Raw genomic sequence first — 19,197 nt, forward strand, 5'->3', positions numbered from 1 at the left:
AAAGGTCAAATCCAGATCTTGACCTTTCACCCAAGTTCGCGAGGCAATCCGACCCCCGTGCTATTCCGCCCTTATGCGTCATGACTGCCAGGCCCAGTGATTCAATGGGTCTTGAAGTTGCCACCAGCCAGCTCTGGCGCCATCAATATTTCCACATTCAAGAATGCTATCCTCTCCCAGTCATTACTACCGCCCTAAGACGAGACTGCGTTGCCAGCTTGCCCCAAAGCAAGATGGCTGCCAATCTGCATTCTGTCCTCCCAAATTGAAGCTATTCACTCCTCGCTTAATGCCGCTGCCAGGCTGCCCTCACCTACTATGGCTACCTCGGCTCATGCCTCACTATGGTCTCGAAGCCGCCGCTAACCGGCCAGGTTCCGGGAGGCGCTGTTCAGGACGCAGCCACCCCCGCCCGCCTCTCCCCTCCCCCACGCCCGCGGCGGCGGCGGCGGCGGCTGGAGCCCGGATGCGGCGCCGTGAGACTGGCCCGGGAGAGCGGCGCGGATGGATCCAACATGGCGGCGCCGAGCCTGAGCCGAGAGTGAGGCGGCGGGGCGGCCGGAGTGGGGAGGGGGAGTCGAGCGGGACGGGGCGGGGCCGGGCGGGGCCGCAAAGGGCTTGGGGAAGGAAAGTGGAGGGGGAGGCGGTGGCGACGTCCAGCCTGAGAACCTGGAGAGGGAGGTGACGGGACGCTGCGAGGTGGGGGAGGGGAGCAGCCAAGGGGGGCGTGCAGGGGTGATGGCAACTGTGGGAGAGGGCAGGGGTCGAGGCGGAGGAGTGGGAGCATTGGGAGGGGCGTAAACAAGGGCTGAGACTGGGCCAGGCCAGGGGTATTAGAGAGGCCGAGGAGAGGAGTGGGGCTGCGATCCGGCCGTATTGAAGGGGGTAGGAGCAGGAAGGAGAGACTAGGGGTGTGAAGGGGAAGGGGGCTTGTGGCATGTGGTTGGAGGGAGGACCGGACTCTTGAGAGGGGTGTTGTGAGAAGGTGGGAAAAGGTGAGATTGGACTTAAGACGTTTTGTGGGGGGAGTTGAAAGTGTTAAATTGGAGGTGGGAGGGGGAAGGGCCCAGGGGAGAATTTGGGTGGAAAAGGAGAGAACGGAGGTTTGGGGAATGGAGAGAGTGTCGGTGTGACGAGGTAACAGAGAAAGTGAGAGACTGGGAGGAAAGTTTGGGAGGAAGGGGAATGGGATGGGAGATAGGACAGTGGAGCTGCACGGGTTATAGAGGTTGGGGTTTCTTTCCCTGTGGAAAGGAAGAGAGCAGAGTTAAGCAGCATCAGTTGCAGCCAATTCTAATTGCCAGGTCCTTAGCTTTTAATAGGGTGGGAAGGGCAGAAGGGAATGGTCATGTGGGTTTGGAGAATTGGGGTTGGATGAGGATTCGACTGGATTTGCTTTCCAAAAGGCTCCTTAGCTTACAGCTCCCTTGTTTTTCCTGGTTACGAAAAGACGGGAAAATGGGGAAGCTGGTGTTGCCCAAGTGTGGAGGAGCAAAGGACTTTTGTAGTTTTTAGAAATTAGCAATACAGGAGTAGGGAAACAGACATGACTATATTGGAACCCTATATGCTAAGGTGAAGGCTCTGGAAGTCTGATAAGGGAAACAGAAAAGACAGGGTGGCATCTAGGCAGCCAGGCTAATTAAATGAGTGCTTTAGTTTCCAGACCCTTCTTTTGCTGTATAAGTGCTAAGAGGGAAGAGGTCCATATGCAATACTGTATATAGAAAAACTTTCCCTGGTGAAACATGGGATGAGTAGATGCTGCCCCAGTGGATATTTTGTTCTTACTGTGTGCTAGTTAAGGGAAAGGGCTGAAAATAGAATTTGGAGGATAGTTGTGGTCTGATAAGTGAAGTGATGGGAAGAAAATGCCACTTTTGTCTGTAACCACTTTCCTCCCAGTTCTCTCTAAAGATGAAAGTTAATATTGTAACAAAATAGGTGGAATAAGGAATTAAGTTTTCCCAGAAGTTGTAGAATTTGGGACCTTTCTTGCTATAAGCGATCGAGACTGGAAATTCTTGGAGTTGGTATTGGTTTGTGAATTGACTAGCAGAGAGTTAGGGAAGCTTGGAGACTTTGTTGGGGGTGAGTTCTCTTCTTCAACTTTTGAGTGGATCATCTCAATCAAAATGGCTTTAGGCTCATCTGTGTATTTTTGCAACTGAAATTGACTAACTCTATGGGCCTTTGAGGTTCAAAATAAAGCTTGAAAATTGACCCCCCACCCCATTTGTTTTTGTTTTGCTGCTGGCTTTCAAACTTGTGCTAGGAAGAGACCTGGGAAATTAAGTTTCTTGCAGAGGTAAGTCCATAACTTTTTACTGTTTTCAAACAATGGAAGGGAATGGAAATGGCATGAGAAGTATATTGGGGCTGGGCCCAGTAATAGGGTAGATATGAGGCAAAATGAGTTTTTACTCACCCAACTGGGTGCATGAGATCTGTTGCAATCACTATCTCTTTAGTTAACTGGAGATAGGAGAAGAGGGGAAATTAAATATCTTGAGACAAGCCCTCAGCTTTGGTTTGTTGCCTGGTTGTCTTGTCTTGGTCAGCTCTCAGAGAAACATTTTTTAATATGTAGAATGTTGTACTAGTCCCACCAGCAAGAAAGCACTTTATGTACTCTTAGCCATCTTTAACATTTTCCATTTTCATTTCAAGTTTCAAGACATCACTCTTTTTTGGTTCTTTTGCATGACTTTCTTCTAAGGACTTCTGAGAGAATCAAATATCTCTAGTTCTCCTGTGAAAATACAGATGTCATTCCTGTTGTGAAGAGACTAGATTGTTGTTTTCATTTCAGTCTTGAGTGATTTCAAGACATCACTCTTTTTTTATTTCTTCTACATGGCTTTCCCTTAAGGGCTTTTGAGAGAGTCAAGTATCTCAAAAAGTACAAATACCATCTCTGGTTGGGATGAGACTAGATCTTGCTTGGAAGGGGAAACCCAATACAGAACGACCACTCAGGAGGAAATCCTATAGAGACTGTCAGTTGGCCCTTGACTGACTTGGACTTCCCTGAAGAAAAAACAAAAAACTAGAACTCCAGGAAATACAGCAGTTCATCAGAATCAAGAATTATTCTTCGGAAATTGTGTGGGGGAAACTCATATGCTACTATCTCAAATGGAGCCAAACCAGTCCAATGGGATCAGGACTCTGTTTACTTGAGTGTTTGTCTTTGGGTATCTGGCAGTGTTTCAGATATCAAGACTCGGGTTCTTTCTAATCTTCTGTTTAATGGGGTATATTCTCCTCACCACTCTGATACCTTTCATCTAGGACTGCTATATATTTTAAGCTGAGCTCCCTTGCTTCACTGCCACAGAAAGCTGAATATATTTTATTTTAAGAGGAAATTGGTCACATTCTTTTAATGCTGAAGTTAGATTGATGCCTAGAACCCCCATATGGGTTGCACAGTGAGTGAACTCACCATCCTAGATGATAATTAAGCGGGGAGGGCTGCCTATTAGCCTGCATGTCAGTCTCCTGACATTTTTCCCAAGGACATAGCTTTGGGAAACTTATATACTACTACTATGTTTTGCTTCATTGAATAAGCAATATAAATCTGATCAGTGACCTAACAAGAAGAGTCTGCCACTGGTCTAGTTCAGGACTTTAAAAGATGGCCCTGAGGCTTATGAGCAGGATTCTTTGTGTCTGTCTTGCAGAGGGTTGCATTTCTCTTATTCCCACAGAACTCCAGATTGAACTAGGTCAAAGTAGACCTCCTGGAATGGGGTAGAAGGGAGTGTAGCCCTACCACCTGCTGTGCACCTGAATGACAACAGCAGGTGACACAGGAGCCAAGTTGGAGTGGGATGAAACACCTTAGTGCTAGTTGGACTTAAATGAGCATATGTCTGACAAGGCTTTCTTCTAGAATATTGTTTGATGGGTTTGGGTTTGAGGGACCAAATGACTTCTTTCTCCAGATCTAGTGTGGAATGTGACATGCATTCTTTAGACCCTTCATCATGGTCCACCTAGAATAGGGTTTCTCATCCTCAGCATTATTGACATTTTGGGCCAGGTAATTCTTTGTTGTGGGGAACTGACATGTGCATTATAGGATGTTTTGAAGCATCCCCTTCTGCCCATTCCATGCTAGTAGCAACCCCACTTCCCCACCAGGCATGACAATCAAAAATGTCTCCAGACATTGCCAAATGTCCCCTGGGGAGCAAATTTGCCCCTGGTTGAGAACCACTGATCTAGAAGCTGTGAAGTGATAATTCCTAGTACCTTGGATGATCCAGTCTGGAGTCCAGAACTTAAAGGTGACTGGGTTTTTGTTTTTTTTTTTTTTTCACCCTCCTTCTCAGATGTAGGGAGGTAACCCTCTGGGTATTGCATCCATTGATGCATAATTAGGATCATAGTGCTTTCCCATATTTTGCCTCATTTTCCAGTGGCCGGGTATGTGGGAGCAATATTTCTTCATTTTCTGGGGCTTAAAGATGCTTTGAGGGGTGGGAAAGATTATAACAACTGTTTCTAGCCTTGGTCTGAGTGGCCTGTCCCACAGAGACTCCAAGTGAGGAACTTGATAATAGACGTTTAGAAGAGATTTTGAAAAGCATTCCTGCTACTCCCTAAAAAAAAACTAAAAAGGGGATGCTTTGAATTAGAAGCTGTGGAGCAACCTGCTCTTTTGATTGGTTGAATATGAAACCTGCCCATTTGCTTTCTCTGAGGTCCTCATAATCAACAGCTGGTCAAAGGGAACAGGTGGGATAGGGAACAAGGAAAAGTTGCATAGGCTCTAAGGAAGCTCAGTTTTCTCGTGTTTCCTGCTATGAGTAAGAACTTATTTTCCTGGCCAGGCACGGTGGCTCATGTCTATAGTCCCAGCTACTCAGGAGGCTGAGGTAGGAGGATTGCTTGAGCCCAAGAGTTCTGTGCTGCATTAGCTATGATCATGCCACTGCACTCAAGCTTGGGTGACAAAGTGAGACATCGTCTCAAAAAAAAAAAAACAAAAAACTTACTTTCTTTTAGCACCTTCGTTCATACTCAGTGACAGCAGCAGGTGAAACGAGAGGGAGAGACAAGGAAAACCAGTCTATAGTTGAATAGCTATTTTCCCAGCTGTTTCCCATGCTTTGGGTGGAGCATCTAGACTCTCAAAACTATATACTGTTTGTATTTCCTTTCCTCATATTAGAACCCATAGTATAGGGTTAAGTCATTCCAGGGTTTACCTTCTCTTCTCTGCTCTTTCTCTTTCTTTCCTTCCTTTTTTGAGATAGGGTCTTACTCGGTTGCCTAGAATAGAGTACATCATCATAGCTCACTACAGCCTCAAACTCCTGGCCTCAAGCAATCCTCCTGCCTCAGCCTCCTGAGTAGCTGGGACTACAGGCACATGCCACCACATCCAGCTAATTTTTCTGTTTTTTTGTAGAGATGGCATTTGCTATGTTGCTCAGGCTGGTCTCCAACTCCTGGCCTCAAGTGATTCTCCTATCTCAGCCTCCCAAAGTGCTAAGATTACAGGCATGAGCCACTGTACCTGGCCTACTTTGCCTTTTCCTAAGGGGCCGAGTTTCTCTCTGCTTCCATCTCAGGTTTACTGAGGAAGAGAGGACCAGGTCCTACTTGGCTGTCTTCAGCTTTCTGAATCTCCATCTTCTGAAGTAGCCTATTATTTTATTCTCTTTCCTAATCTAGCCTCAGTTTCTGGGTGTATAAAATGGACAGAACAACCTATCTTATTGTTGAGTAGGGTGATGTGGTGTGAGTAGTTCTGCACAGTGTTGAGGAGGCTATTGCTAGCCAGAATATATGCATGGTAACTGAATTACCTTTGTTCTTAATGGGGTCTTCACTCTTGGACTTTGGTGAGTTTGTTTCTTAATTAATATTGCTTATGGTGATCTCTTGGAGATTAAGTTCAACAACAGGTTGCTCCTACTATATGCCAGGCTCTGTCTGTTACTAGGTACTAGGGATATAAAGATAAATATGACTTAGTGCCTCTCCGTCAGTTGAGTAGGATCTAATGGGATAATAAATACACAAATAATTTTAGTACACTGTGATAAATGGTATAAAGGAAATATGCATAGTGTTCCATAAGAGCACAGAAGAGGACTACTTATCCCAGCATGGGGGTGTAGAGAATGCATTTCGAAGATGGCATCTGAGCTGAGTCTTAAAGGATGAGTAGGAGTTAGCCATCTGAAAAAGGGTGGTGATGGGGGTGTGTGGAATAGAGAAGGGAGAGGGGCATTCAGGCAAAGGGAACAGCCTAAAGAACAGTATGGAGAAATGAATTGCATGATGTACATGAACTATAAACAAACTGACAATGTTAGAGGATAAAAAGTGGGACATCGTGGGAGATGAGGTTGGAAAGGTGGTAGGCCTGATCTTAGAAGGCTTGATGTGCTGTGTAAGGAATTTTGAGTGTTCTTCTAGATAAGGAGGGGGCTATCGATGGATCTTAAGCAGGAAAGTGATATGCTCAGTTGTGCATTTTATGTTATTTTTTTTTATAATGAGGCAGGGTCTCACTCTTGCTCAGGCTGGTCTCGAACTCCTGACCTCAAGCGATCCTCCTGCCTCAGCCTCCCAGAGTGCTAGGATTACAGGCCTGAGACACCGTGCCTGGCTTGTGCATTTTAGATAGCTAACTCAACTAGATGTGGGGGATGGATTTAGGTGGGTTAAGATTGGCGATGGGGAGAACCCTTAAAGAGGCAGTTGCAGTAGTCCATGTGAGAGATTATAGGGATCTGAAGTGGGGCAGTGGCAGTGGAGATAGAAAGGTGGGGCAGATTTAAGAAATATTAAGAAGTGTCATCAACAGGAATTTAGAATTGAGTGATTGGAGGTTGTGGTCGGAGGAACAGTATTGGATGGTACTGTCTGGTGGGGCAGTAAGTATGAGTGACTAGAGAGGAGTGAAAGTTGTTGGACTTGAGGATTGGCTGGGTCATTATTGTTAACCAGGATGGGGGAGGAATTTTGTGAATCAAATGCCAAACTATATCATGAATGTAGGGCAGTCTTGGGCATTGACAGGGGATTGGCAAATGACATCCACGAGGAAAGGTTAGAAGTTGGTATTTCCAAATGGTGCGAAGATCAAGGGACTACAAAGGAGCATACAAGAATTACAAGAATGCTCATTTTAAGAACTTAATAAATATTTGTTAATTTAAATCTGCAAGTTTTGGTGAATATTATTGATTAACCTTCTGAGCAGTTATGCATCTGGACTTGGTTAGATTGTAGGAAAAATGGGGATGGGTTTGAAGAGAGATGAGTCTGGGCTGCAGAGGTCAAGGATGCTTATGTCTTGAAATTTCTTTCATGACTATTTATATAAGGGTTACAGAGTGATTTCACATGCATTTTTTCATTGGATTCTTAACAACTCTTGAGGAATAGGTTCTTTCATCCCCATTTTATAGATGAGGGTACTGCGACTTTAAGTGACTTGCTTAAGGTCACACAGCTATACAACTTGTTAATGATACAGTCAGAATTTAAACTAGTTCTAACTCTGAAGATTTTCAATTTCCCTGTTGCCAGTCCCTGAGTTCATCTGGTGCAGCTTCCATATTAGAGTTAAGAGTGAATTCTTGGCTGGTCTAAGTGTAGTGGTGGTTACAACTAATTGATCACAACCAGTTATGGATTTCTTTGTTCTTTCTCCACTCCCACTGTTTCACTTGACTAGCCTTAAAAAAAAGTGAATTCTCTACTTCTTCCCAATTTTGTCTGTATTTACGAGGTGAAATGGTTAGGGGGTGAAGGGAGCAGTTTCAAGGGACCAAAAGCAATGTTTTGGAGGCAAGAGGAACAATCACAGGATAATATATAAAAGCAACCTTTGCCAAATATGTAGCACTAAAATTATATACAAGATTCTCATTTAGAGGAAGTGACTGTATTTCTCCAGTAGGGTCTAGACTTAGGGCAGCATCTGTTAAGGATGGATTAACTCTAGAGTTTACTTTTTAACAAAAAACTTTTAAAAATTTAATAAACATGTATTAAGCACTATACTGTGCCAGGCATTGTGTTAGGCACTAGCAATATAGGAATGAATAAGACTAGTTCCTGCCATTGAGTGACTCACAGGTTCTTTCCCTGTCCTTACAGTACGGTGGGAATTGCAGCTGCTGAGCAGGGATTCTGGAAAGTATTGCGTACCTGAGCCCCCAGCATGGCGGGCCTAAAGCGGCGGGCAAGCCAGGTATGGCCAGAAGAACACGGTGAGCAGGAGCATGGGCTGTACAGCCTGCACCGCATGTTTGACATCGTGGGCACCCATCTGACACACAGAGATGTGCGTGTGCTTTCCTTCCTCTTTGTTGATGTCATTGATGACCATGAGCGTGGACTCATCCGAAATGGACGTGACTTCTTACTGGCGTTGGAGCGCCAGGGCCGCTGTGATGAGAGTAACTTTCGCCAGGTGCTGCAGCTGCTGCGCATCATCACTCGCCATGACCTGCTGCCCTATGTCACCCTCAAGAGGAGACGGGCTGGTGAGGGTGTATTGGGGGCTGGGGATGCTGGAATCTGGGAAGAGTTGTGGGAAGCCAGGAATGAACAGCATAGGAGTCCAAGGGGGAGAGGAGGCATTGACCCTGGCGAGTACCTAGGGGAATAACGCCCATTGGAGGTTTGGACTGGGAGAAGGGAGGGTGTATCTTTCCCTGAATGACTTCTTCTCCCCTACAGTGTGCCCTGATCTTGTAGACAAGTATCTGGAGGAGACATCAATTCGCTATGTGACCCCCAGAGCCCTCAGTGATCCAGAACCGAGGCCTCCCCAGCCCCCTAAAACAGGTGAGAAGATACTAACTCCCCTAATTTCCATTATCAAGTAACAGGACACAGATCCCATCACATTCCAGCTTTGCCAATTAAATGAAAGGATGCTGTCTCCCCACATGTAGCCCCGTAAAAAAAAAAAAATCAGGTGAGGTGTTAATGCTTCACGTAGGTCCTGTATTTGCTCTCATGTTGTGTCTTCCTTTCAGGTCACGTTACTGATGCTGCTTTTAGTGCTAAGTCTAAATGATTCCTTCTTCATTCCAAGAGAAGTGTTTGAATTTCTGCTTTTACCCTGTTTTCTTCCCTTTAACCTTCTTGTCAGTGCCTCCTCACTATCCTGTGGTGTGCTGCCCCACTTCGGGTCCTCAGATGTGTAGCAAGCGGCCAGCCCGAGGGAGAGCTACACTTGGGAGCCAGCGAAAACGCCGGAAGTCAGTGACCCCAGATCCCAAGGAAAAGCAGACATGTGGTGAGGAAGTTCAAGGGTTCCAGAGGTGTGGAGCAGACTTGAGGGAAAATATAAAGAACTGCTGGGATACTGGGCAGTTTGTTGTTCTGTGCAAGGCTCACTTTGATGGCCATTGCAAAGTGAGGCTGAATGGTTTAGTCTCTGGCAAGTGAACTCCTCTTTATGTTTATGGCAGGGTACATTTCAACTCTCTTTAGTTAATACTAGAGCAAAGGGATGCCATTATGATATCCTTATTGTAGGATGAACCAAATCAAGATGGAGTATTAAAATGAACTTCTGTGCCTATTAATTAAGAAAACATCTCCTATAAGCAAGGTGCTGCTTGTGAGTTGGGAACAGTGTTAACATGGTTTTGGCCCATTAAAGAGAACCTCCTGCATTCAGGCAAGGATTTCAGAAATACACAGAAAGAACTAGTCCTAGGGAAGAGGTAGAGAAGTTGTCAGGTGATGTTCCTTACTTTCCCATTCTGCTGTTCTTTTCAGCTTTTCAAACTTGGGTTGTAAACTCCATCCCTCACTGTAACCTCTTCTTTCTGTAACTTCTCTTTGCCACAGACATCAGACTGCGGGTTCGGGCTGAATACTGCCAGCATGAGACTGCTCTGCAGGGCAACGTCTTCTCTAACAAGCAGGACCCACTTGAGCGCCAGTTTGAGCGCTTTAACCAGGCCAACACCATCCTCAAGTCCCGGGACCTGGGCTCCATCATCTGTGACATCAAGTTCTCTGAGCTCACCTACCTCGACGCATTCTGGCGCGACTACATCAATGGCTCATTACTAGAGGCACTTAAAGGTGTCTTTATCACAGACTCCCTCAAGCAAGCTGTGGGCCATGAAGCCATCAAACTGCTGGTGAATGTGGATGAGGAGGACTATGAGCTGGGCCGACAGAAACTCCTGAGGAACTTGATGCTGCAAGCATTGCCCTGACCTCTTTCCCTTCTCACTTCTCTGGGGACTGTTCCCACCACCCACCTCTGGAGCTTACATACTGTTCTGGGGTTTGTTCTCTACCCTTCCAACCAATCACACCCCTGCCTTTTTTTTTTTTTTAAAGAAAAGACAAAGGAAAGTGGAAGTGGTGTTCCCTACCCCTCCCTGCACCCATGTGCCTGGGCTTCCCCTTTGTTTCCCTTTTCCACTTACCCCTAATGTGTGTCTCTACAGCCACCTTACCACTGAGCCGTAAGACAAATGTGTAGGGAGAAGCAAAGTCTGTAGAACAGTCTTTGTAAGGGAGTGACGTGAACACTGCTTTTGGGTGCATTGAGGGGTTATCAATACTTCTGGCTTTATGAGGGCTCTTAAATTTTGTCTAAAAAACCAAAGGGCTGTGAGTAAGGGAGCTATGTGGAAGGTGGGACTCTGAAGTGTATTTTGGAAATTAATCAACACCCTCTTCCAAATTATAGAATTTTTAAAAAACGAAGAAGCTGTGGCCCTTTCCACTCTCTCCTGGCATCTGGTGCTGCTCCTCTCTGCCTTCTTTCCTCCATTCCATGGCTTGAAACCTCTGCCTGATTTGGCTCCTTCCTTTTTCCCATTTGTCAAACCCTCTTCAAGGGAGTAGTAGATAAAAGGACTGGGTCAGCCTATTCCCCCCTCCCAGCTGTGGTGTGTGTGCATACACACACACACAGGGTGGATGGAGAAGAGGTTGCTGATTAAAATACACTCCCCCTATAAAGGGGAAGGGGGAGTGTGACACTTTCCTTCCATGTTCAAGTGAAAATAAATAATGTACCCTGCAGCCCTTTCCCCCTTTGCTTTCTTCTGGCTTGGGCAAAGGGCATCATCTTAGGTGAAGTAATTCAGTATCAACTCCTTTTTCCTTCTCCCTCTTCTTACCCCTATTCCCACTCCCATGCTTGGGAGAGTGGGGCTGGAACATGCACTGAGTGTTGCACTTTTATTTAGGTAGGGAGGCATGTTGAATGAGCCAGGAGGCCTAGAAGTGGAACTTAGTCCAGCTGGTACAATACCACCTCCCTTTCCAGCTCCCAAAGATGCCCAGGCACAGACTTTATGATTATTATATTTTTTTCAATGCCAGTGCTGCTCAGCCCTCAGCATAACTTCACTTTTCATGAAATAAACAATGACTATATAAAATTCCACCTTTCTGAAACTGAAATCTGGAGCTCAGGTGAAAGTTTCTTCTTTCCCAGTAAGCTGAGCCTGTGTTCCATCAAAAGAGTCAAGGTTCTCCAAGTGAGGGGAGCTGTGCCTGGGTCCTGCCTACAAGTCACAGCAGCACCAGCTCACAATGGGTGTCTCGACTCACAGAAGTCAAAGTCTTAAGACAGCGGGTGGCCCAGATTGCCATAGAGGTCAGGCCTGCGGTGCTGGAATACAGGCAGGTGTTGGCGCAACTGTCGCAGATAGCTGAGGTCGATCCGGGCAAGGCAGAGACCTGGCCCCTCAGAGCAGCGGGCCACCACTGTTCCCCAGGGGTCTACCACCATGCTGTGGCCATAACTTGATCTCTTCTCATGGTGGTGTCCACACTGTGCTGCTGCCACTACATAGCACTGGGTTTCAATGGCACGGGCCCGCAACAACACCTGGAGATGAGATGTGTGTGGCAGCTAGTGGGGAAGTGACAGGAGATGGACATTTCAGGCCAGTCTACCCACTGTGACCATTCTGCTAATTGCCTAGGAATGATTTACTGTGTTAACTATTCTGTACCATATGAGACACAACTATCTGGGGAATGAATTTTCCCAGCAGGTAGGAAGGAGAAGAAAATCTTTTAACTGGTAGGGCCAAGGGAGGAGAATGAGGTGAAGAGGAGGCCCTTATGTTTTGAAGAGGTATCTTCTTACCTCCCAGTGGGCTGGGCCTGTAACAGATCCAAAAGCTGAAGGGTAGGTAAGTATTTCTGCTCCAGCTTGAGCCAATGCCAGAGAGAGTTCAGGGAACCGTATGTCATAGCAGACAGCTAGACCAATCTGGAATGAAAAACAGCCTACTTAGCCTCCCTGTCCTGTTTGTCACACCATCTAGTCATACCCCCGTTATCCCACTCCTTAGGGCTTTCTCTACTACCACTTCAAAGTATTCCTATTTCCTTCCCTCATATTTCTCTCCCACCCTCATCCTCTCACAACTCCCACCTTGCCTGCTGGTGTGTCGACAGGTGGCTCAAGACTGGGCCCAGGCATGGTAGAGTTGCTTTCACGCATAGGCCCCTGCCCTGGAATCTCTACATCACACAGATGCGTCTTCCTATAGGTGGCCACTACTGATCCTAGAGTAAGAGGGAGAAGAAATACTCAGTGCTGGTGCTCTAGAATCCCAGCTTAGTTCCTCTCCTCCCAAGGAGGAGACAGTTTATAGGCCAGAAACAGAAGTACAAACTCCCCTAAAACCTTGGGCCAAGGAAATAGAGTCGAAAAAGAAAATTCTGGAGAATCTAGGTAGAAGAGCCTGGGAAGAGGCAGGCTAAAGGGTTATGAATTCTCACCCTTGCTGTTCAGAAGCACATGACAATTGTAGATTTTCTGAGTCTGCTCCCAGTCTTGGCCACGCTCATGGAAACCACCCAAGGACAGCCAGAGTCCACATTCCCTGGGGGGAGGGGACACTGACAACTCTTTTCAAGGCTCTACCCTCATATCTGGCAATCCAGGGGCACTGCCCAACAAAGATTCTACCTCTCCCTCCCCCTTTCCCTGATACCTGGCAAGTTGGGTATATTCTCCCAAAAGGTTCCCACCCAGTGGCTCAGACAGGCGCAGCGTCTCCGCAGGGTCCCGTGCAATGAAGTCAAATGCCTCAGGCAGGAAAGCCAGGCAAGCACCCAGTCTGGCAGCTTCTCGAACCAGCTCAGCACATGTTTTAAAGTTCTGTTGCTTGTCTGGTGTTGATGTTACCTGGCACACAGCCACCAGGGGCAGTTCCCAGGAGGAAGAAGAGCTAGCCATGGCTCTGGGCCTGTGAATGGCACAGGTGGGATTATCAGATTTCCTACCATGGGGAAACCCAAGTTTAATGATCAGGGGCTCAAATGGGTAGGGAGGAAGGTGGAACTTCCTTTTGATTCTGCTCTTACAGGGCACACTGACCCAGGACTAATGGGGCTCATTAATCAAATGTTCTGCGGATGGTTGACATCCATGTGCCTCCCGCTATCCATTTAACAAACATTTATTGAGCATCTACTATGTGCCAGGCACTGAGGACACAACGAAACATGTTACCTGGGCTGAGCACAATGTACTGACAATCGAAGTATCCGGAGTCCGGGACACAGAAGGGACAGGAGTTGGTGAGGAGGCCTGGTGATGAAGCCCAGCCTGAGGAAGGTGAGAAATCAGGACACTAACCCCCTCCCTCAAGCAATAAATTTCTAGGATTCTCTGTCTTCTCCCTACATACTGTGAGGCTGAATCTGGGCCCTGCCAGTAAAAACCCCCAAGTGTTCAAAAACACTCTTTGTTATAATTATGGGCTACAGGAAGAGATCGTAAAGTGGGAAGATGGAGGAAGGGGGTCTCCTTGGCGCCTGAATACCTCAACTTCCAGCGATCTCACATTAAACTGAAGCCATTTTCCTCTGCCAAACGTTTCCGCAGTTCAAAAATCATCTCCCGGAAACTTCCTTGTTTTTCCCAAGCCTCTCTTCTTACCTATGCACTTGAAGCGTATTTCCCCCCTTACGCCAGAATCTCTGAGGGGAAGTTCACCCTCCCTCGTCTCCCACCACCCTAACCAAGGTGGGCAGGAAGCACAGGAACCCAGATCCCAACCCGCGCTCCCACCCTCCCGTTAGCCCGTTCTTCCCAGCCTCTCCCAGGGGCGGCATTTCTGTTGCACAAGATAAAGCACCGCAGGTGAAATTCACCGCGGCCGACGGAGGAATAGGGAGTCGGTCCTACATGAAGATACAGCCAACACCATTCGCAGCATCCGATCCGAAGAGCGGCCGGCAGCCAAGGGCGCCTGGGTGAGTGGGCGGTAACCCGCAGACAGGACGTGACGCAAGGCGGGGCTGAGCTGCGCAGGCCGGAAACCCAGCAGGCGGCAAAGATGGCGGAGAACAGCGGTCGCGCCGGCAAGAGCAGCGGGAGCGGTGCGGGGAAAGGGGCGGTGTCGGCAGAGCAGGTGAGAAGCCGAGAGCGCGAAGGAGGGCACCCGGCTCTGGGTCCGGAGTCGATGCGACAAGTGGGAGCCCGTGGCTTATGCAGACCTTTACGCCAGTCCCACATTTGCGTGGCTGCCTAGAGAGGAGAGGGTCCCTGGAGAAGCTAGCCCAGCCCCCAGGGAGAGAGTAGGTGGTTGGGTAGGTGAGAGCCACGCCTCCCTGGGGTATCGAGTGAGCCTGGAGAAAGGGAAAGCCCTGAGATTCAGGGTATGGGAGGATGGGAGATGGTGGTCTGAGGGGAGATGGTGGTCGCTTTCCCCATCTCTCCTCAACACCTCCCAGACAGGATATGGCTGCGCAAGGCAGCTTGAAATGAATCCCAGAGGATTAGTCAATGGGCTGGTTGTGTAGTCTGTTACCTGACCCTGAACCCACGTTGACAGTCGCCGTCACGCTGCAGAGCCACGTGACTCACATACTCAAACAGTCTAGTCGTATACTGTTTTGACTTGGGAATTCACTATTAGGTTGAATTTCTTTAGAGCCCAGGAACCCTTTTCTAATCCGAGTTTGTATTTCCCCCAGTGGCTATCATTGGGACACGTTTGATAAATTAATCAGGAAGCCCTTTGTGGTTTGGGAACCGTCATTTGCTAATAGTGGGGCTACTGTCTAATCGGAATGGGAAGAAATCTGCACAGTAGAATTGAAAGCAGTTAAACAACAGCGATTTTAATTATAGGTTCATTTATCAGTTATTTGTTGAACAACAAATGCAGGCAAAGGTATCTGCATAAAGATTTTTAAGACTGTCCTCTGCCATCAAAGAGCATAGTCTGGTGGGGTAAAACAGATATGCAAAATGCTAATAAGAGAGGTGTCCTAAGAGAGGTATAAAGTGCTATAGGAGAGATAATTTCCGACGTGGGTGAAAAGGCGGGAAGAAGGGACCTAATACTTTTTGATGGTCTACTATGTGCTAGGCATTCTGTTGGGTACAGGGAAACAAGTACAAACAGGTTCTCCCCTTATCCGTGGGTGATACATTCCAAGACGCCCAGTGGGTGCCTGAAACCACTGGATAGAACTGAACCCTAAATATACTGTGTCTTTTCCTATACATACATACATACCTATGATAAAGTTTAACCTATAAATTAGGCACAGTTAAGAGATTAACAATAACAACCAATAGTAAAACAGGTCAATTATAACAATATACTGTAATAAAAGTTGTGTCAGTGTGGTTTCTGTCTCTCTGAAAATATCTTACTGTACTGTACTCACCTTTCTTGTGATGATGTGAGATGATAAAATGATGAGATGTCAAAGGTTGGAAGTCAGGAGCAGATAATGTCAGTGACTAATGGTGGTTGGTAGTATATACAGCATGGATACGACGGACAAAAGGATGATTCATGTCCTTGGCAGAATGGAGCAGGATGGAGTGAGATTTCATCACGATACTCAGAATGGTGTGCGATTTAAAACTTATGCATTCTTTATTTTGAAATTTTCCATTTAATATTTTCGGACCACAGGTAACTGAAACTCGGCAAGCAAAACCAAGGATAAGGGGGAACTACTGTAGATGGAATAGACTTTGTCTTCAGGTTGCTCATAGACTCATTTGAGAAAAGACAAACCAAACGATAAAGATTTATAATGTGTTTGTTGCACAGTCCCTTCTTTATGACAGCTAGAGGAAAGATTCCTAACTAATCAAGAGTTATAGGATTTGGGGAGCTGATGGAAAAGGGAAGCTGTGTTATGGAAGGATGGCTAAGAGCATTCTTATACACCGAGGTCAGGCAAACCTAGGTTTGAATTCCATTCCTACTATTTACTCTTTATATAGGACCTCCTATGAGTTACTTCTCAGCCTTCTCCATCTGTAAAAATATAATAGTACCTATCTCTTCACTGCGTTTAGAGTATTAGGCAGGACAGTGGATGCAAAGGATTTTGCACATGTGTTTAGTAAATGCTAGTTAGCTTTTGTTTTCTAGAGGAGAAAATTCTTCAGTTCAATTCTAAAGAATAAGAGAAGTTACTCAAGGGAAGAAGAAGTAGAAGATTTTCTAGGTAAAGGGACTAATGTGTTACAAAGCACTAAGGGATGAGACTGCTTGGCATGTTTGGGATGTGGGTAGACTTAAAGTTTGAGATAGATTGCAAGGCTCGAATATGGAGAAAAAGGGATAAAAAAAGGAATATGATGGCTTGGGTTTCTTTCTTTGGTAGGTAATGGTGCCGTAGGGAATGTAGGAAGATGGACAAGTTTAGCAGGAAAGATAATTTATTTTAGGATTTTGAGTTTGGATTGCTTGTGGGACATCCAGTTAGACATTTAGCAGGCAGTTTGATTTATAAATCTTTTTTTTTTTTTTTTTTTTGAGACAGAGTCTCACTCTTTTCCCCGCGCTAGAGTGAGTGCCATGGCATCAGCCTAGCTCACAGCAACCTCAAACTCCTGGGCTCAAGTGATCCTTCTGCCTCAGCCTCCCGAGTAGCTGGGACTACAGGCATGCGCCACCATGCTCGGCTAATATTTACTATATATTTTTAGTTGTCCAGCTATTTTCTTTCTATTTTTAGTAGAGACGGGATCTCGCTCTTGCTCAGGCTGGTCTCAAACTCCTGAGCTCAAACAATCCGCCCGCCTCGGCCTCCCAGAGTGCTAGGATTACAGGCGTGAGCCACCGCGCCTGGCCGATTTATAAATCTTGACATACAGAAAGAAATCTGTATGTCAAGAAATACAGGAAATCTGGATACAATACAAGAAATCTGGATTAGAGAATTGAGTTTATGGATGGTAGAAAAAGCCATGATTGTGGATGAAAGTCATCACTTTTTGTAGTTAGTACAGAAAGTGAAAGAAGTGGAACAAGCGTGGTGGAGGAGAAAGAGAACACCTCAAAGGAGACTGAGGAGGTGTGATAATTGAGTTCTGATGCTGTTCCTTGATTAACACTCTCTATCTGGCCTTTGTTTTTATTCTCAGAGAGAATATTGGGTAAAAAATATGGGATTTATCGTTGCTGCAAATTTGAGTCACACATGTCCCTTACAAACAAGAAGCCAATAACACGTGGTAGGCACTTGTTTTATCTTCTGTTATTTAATTACTGCCATTTGAAGTAGGTGTATTATAGATGAGGACATTTGAATTTCAGAGGCTTTAGTTAACCTGCCCAAAGTCAGTAACTAGAAGATCCAGGGCTTTTAATTGAGGGACTTGAGAATCAGACATATTTTTTTCCACTTATACCATGATTATATTAGAGATATTTGAGCTGAGCCCTGAAGGATTGGATGGATTTATTTTTTTTTATTTTATTTTTTTTTGAGACAGAGTCTCACTGTGTTGCCCGGGCTAGAGTGCCGTGGCATCAGCCTAGCTCACAGCAACCTCAAACTCCTGGGCTCAAGCGATCCTCCTGCCTCAGCCTCCCGAGTAGCTGGGACTACAGGCATGCGCCACCATGCCCAGCTAATTTTTTCTATGTATTTTTAGTTGTCCGATTAATTTCTTTCTATTTTTAGTAGAGACGGGGTCTCGCTCTTGCTCAGGCTGGTCTCGAACTCCTGAGCTCAAACAATCCGCCCGCCTCGGCCTCCCAGAGAGCTAGGATTATAGGCGTGAGCCACCGCGCCCGGCCTAATTGGATGGATTTAAATAGGTGGCAATGGGAATAGAAAATAGGGAATAGGTCTACAGCCATACCACCCTGAACGCGCCCAATCTTGTCTGATCTTGGAAGCTAAGCAGGTTCGGGAGAAAATAGGGAATAGAATAAGAAGAGGAGAGTAGGGGAGCATGGATTCACATGAAGTGTGACTGGTTAGTTTACCTAAATCATGAGGTATAAGTTAGAAAGATGTGGTCCTTAAAGCAAGTTGAGTAAGGCCATGGAGGTCTTTGGTGGATGGCAAGGAATTTGGGACTTTTTAACATAAGCAGTGAGGGAATCACAGAAGGATATATGTTATTAATTTTTTTCCTATTATATAAAACAATACATGTTTATTGTAGGAAATGTAGAAAACAGGAAAAAGTTCAAACCAGGAAATAAATTACCCATAATTCTACTATCCAGAGATAACTATTCTTACCATTTTGGAGTATATTCTTTGAGAGGGTTTTTTCCCACCTCCTTTATCTTTTTGTGTATATGTGTGTGGACAGAAAGAGAGGGCATGTTTTTTATATTTACACATTTTATTTTACAAAATTAGGATTATACAGTATGTACTGTTTTGTAATCTGCTCTTGAAGCCTAATAATACATCATGAACACTTTTCTGTGTCATCAAAATGTTAGGAAGATTAAATTAGCAACAGTGTAGGATGGATTTGGAGAGTCCAAAAATAGGGAGATCATTTAGAAGACTATTGCAGTAGTTTAAACAAGAGGGTAATGAAGGCCTGAACTAGGGTGATGTCAGTGAGCCTAAGAGAAATTGGCTGAGGTAAGTACAGAAAGTTTGGCAGTTGATGGGATTACAGTGTGTTCAAAGATGAAACCACGGTTTCCTACCTGGAGGGCTAGAGTGATGTCATTAGCAGAAATAGGGGAAACAAGAAGATTAGTTCAGCTTTGAATGATCTGAGTTTAAGGTATCCATGGGACATTTAGGCAGAGATGATCTATAATAATAGCAGCTACTATTTATTGACAACTTGTAGAGTAAAGGCAATTGTTGAAACTATAGATGTTGCTGAGAATGACAATTGAAACAGTGTAGGTAGGGCTGGCCATGGCACACACCTGTAATCCTAGCATTTTAGGAGGCTAAAGCAGGAGGATTGCT

General features: G+C 45.7%; 3 protein-coding genes across 8 annotated transcripts in view; 2 read left to right on the forward strand and 1 right to left on the reverse strand.

The window, feature by feature from the left end:
• The first annotated feature begins 409 nt into the window (after positions 1-409).
• Positions 410-11,040, forward strand: DEDD (death effector domain containing). 4 transcript variants are annotated; one of them, XM_012639559.1, is made up of 6 exons: positions 410-541; positions 2,276-2,308; positions 8,134-8,522; positions 8,719-8,826; positions 9,137-9,283; positions 9,844-11,040. In XM_012639559.1, the coding sequence occupies exons 3-6, from the start codon at positions 8,198-8,200 to the stop codon at positions 10,218-10,220; spliced, it is 957 nt and encodes a 318-aa protein (XP_012495013.1). In that variant the 5' UTR covers positions 410-541; positions 2,276-2,308; positions 8,134-8,197; the 3' UTR covers positions 10,221-11,040. The 4 variants fall into 4 exon arrangements, with proteins under 4 accessions (XP_012495013.1, XP_012495015.1, XP_012495014.1 ...); XM_012639560.1 differs by lacking the exon at positions 410-541 and adding an exon at positions 600-699; XM_012639562.1 differs by lacking the exon at positions 410-541 and adding an exon at positions 664-699 and having other exon boundaries at positions 2,297-2,308.
• Positions 11,041-11,185: 145 nt separating this feature from the next.
• On the reverse strand, positions 11,186-14,275 carry NIT1 (nitrilase 1). Of its 3 annotated transcripts, none has more exons than XM_012639557.1 (7): positions 14,174-14,275; positions 13,496-13,591; positions 12,975-13,229; positions 12,760-12,863; positions 12,410-12,543; positions 12,119-12,244; positions 11,186-11,854 (listed from the first exon to the last, which is right to left on the reverse strand). In XM_012639557.1, coding segments are annotated over exons 1-7 (984 nt in total). In that variant the 5' UTR covers positions 14,176-14,275; the 3' UTR covers positions 11,186-11,587. The 3 variants fall into 3 exon arrangements, with proteins under 3 accessions (XP_012495011.1, XP_012495010.1, XP_012495012.1); XM_012639556.1 differs by having other exon boundaries at positions 14,140-14,236; XM_012639558.1 differs by lacking the exons at positions 13,496-13,591; positions 14,174-14,275 and adding an exon at positions 13,830-14,107.
• Positions 14,254-19,197, forward strand: part of PFDN2 (prefoldin subunit 2) — a 34,078-nt gene continuing 29,134 nt past the window's right edge. Inside the window, exon 1 of the mRNA XM_012639563.1 lies at positions 14,254-14,399. Coding sequence (XP_012495017.1) covers positions 14,325-14,399 — 75 coding nt within the window. The 5' untranslated portion in view covers positions 14,254-14,324. The remainder of the gene's footprint in view (positions 14,400-19,197) is intronic.

Source organism: Propithecus coquereli, unplaced genomic scaffold, assembly GCF_000956105.1.
Source record: "Propithecus coquereli isolate 6110/MARCELLA unplaced genomic scaffold, Pcoq_1.0 Scaffold140, whole genome shotgun sequence".
NCBI lineage: Eukaryota > Metazoa > Chordata > Mammalia > Primates > Indriidae > Propithecus > Propithecus coquereli.

What these genes read in the sequence shown, in the direction of transcription:
- DEDD (XM_012639559.1), top strand. Translation starts at nt 8,198, where the DNA reads ATGGCGGGCCTAAAGCGGCGGGCAAGCCAGGTATGGCCAGAAGAACAC. An exon ending in CCTCAAGAGGAGACGGGCTG is followed by an intron (nt 8,523 to 8,718) that starts GTGAGGGTGTAT and finishes TCTCCCCTACAG; the next exon opens with TGTGCCCTGATCTTGTAGAC. An exon ending in CAAGGAAAAGCAGACATGTG is followed by an intron (nt 9,284 to 9,843) that starts GTGAGGAAGTTC and finishes TCTTTGCCACAG; the next exon opens with ACATCAGACTGCGGGTTCGG.
- NIT1 (XM_012639556.1), bottom strand. Translation starts at nt 14,204, where the DNA reads ATGCTGCGAATGGTGTTGGCTGTATCTTCATGTAGGACCGACTCCCTA. An exon ending in CTATTCCTCCGTCGGCCGCG is followed by an intron (nt 13,592 to 14,139) that starts GTGAATTTCACC and finishes CACCTTCCTCAG; the next exon opens with GCTGGGCTTCATCACCAGGC. An exon ending in TGTGCTTCTGAACAGCAAGG is followed by an intron (nt 12,544 to 12,759) that starts GTGAGAATTCAT and finishes CTCTTACTCTAG; the next exon opens with GATCAGTAGTGGCCACCTAT.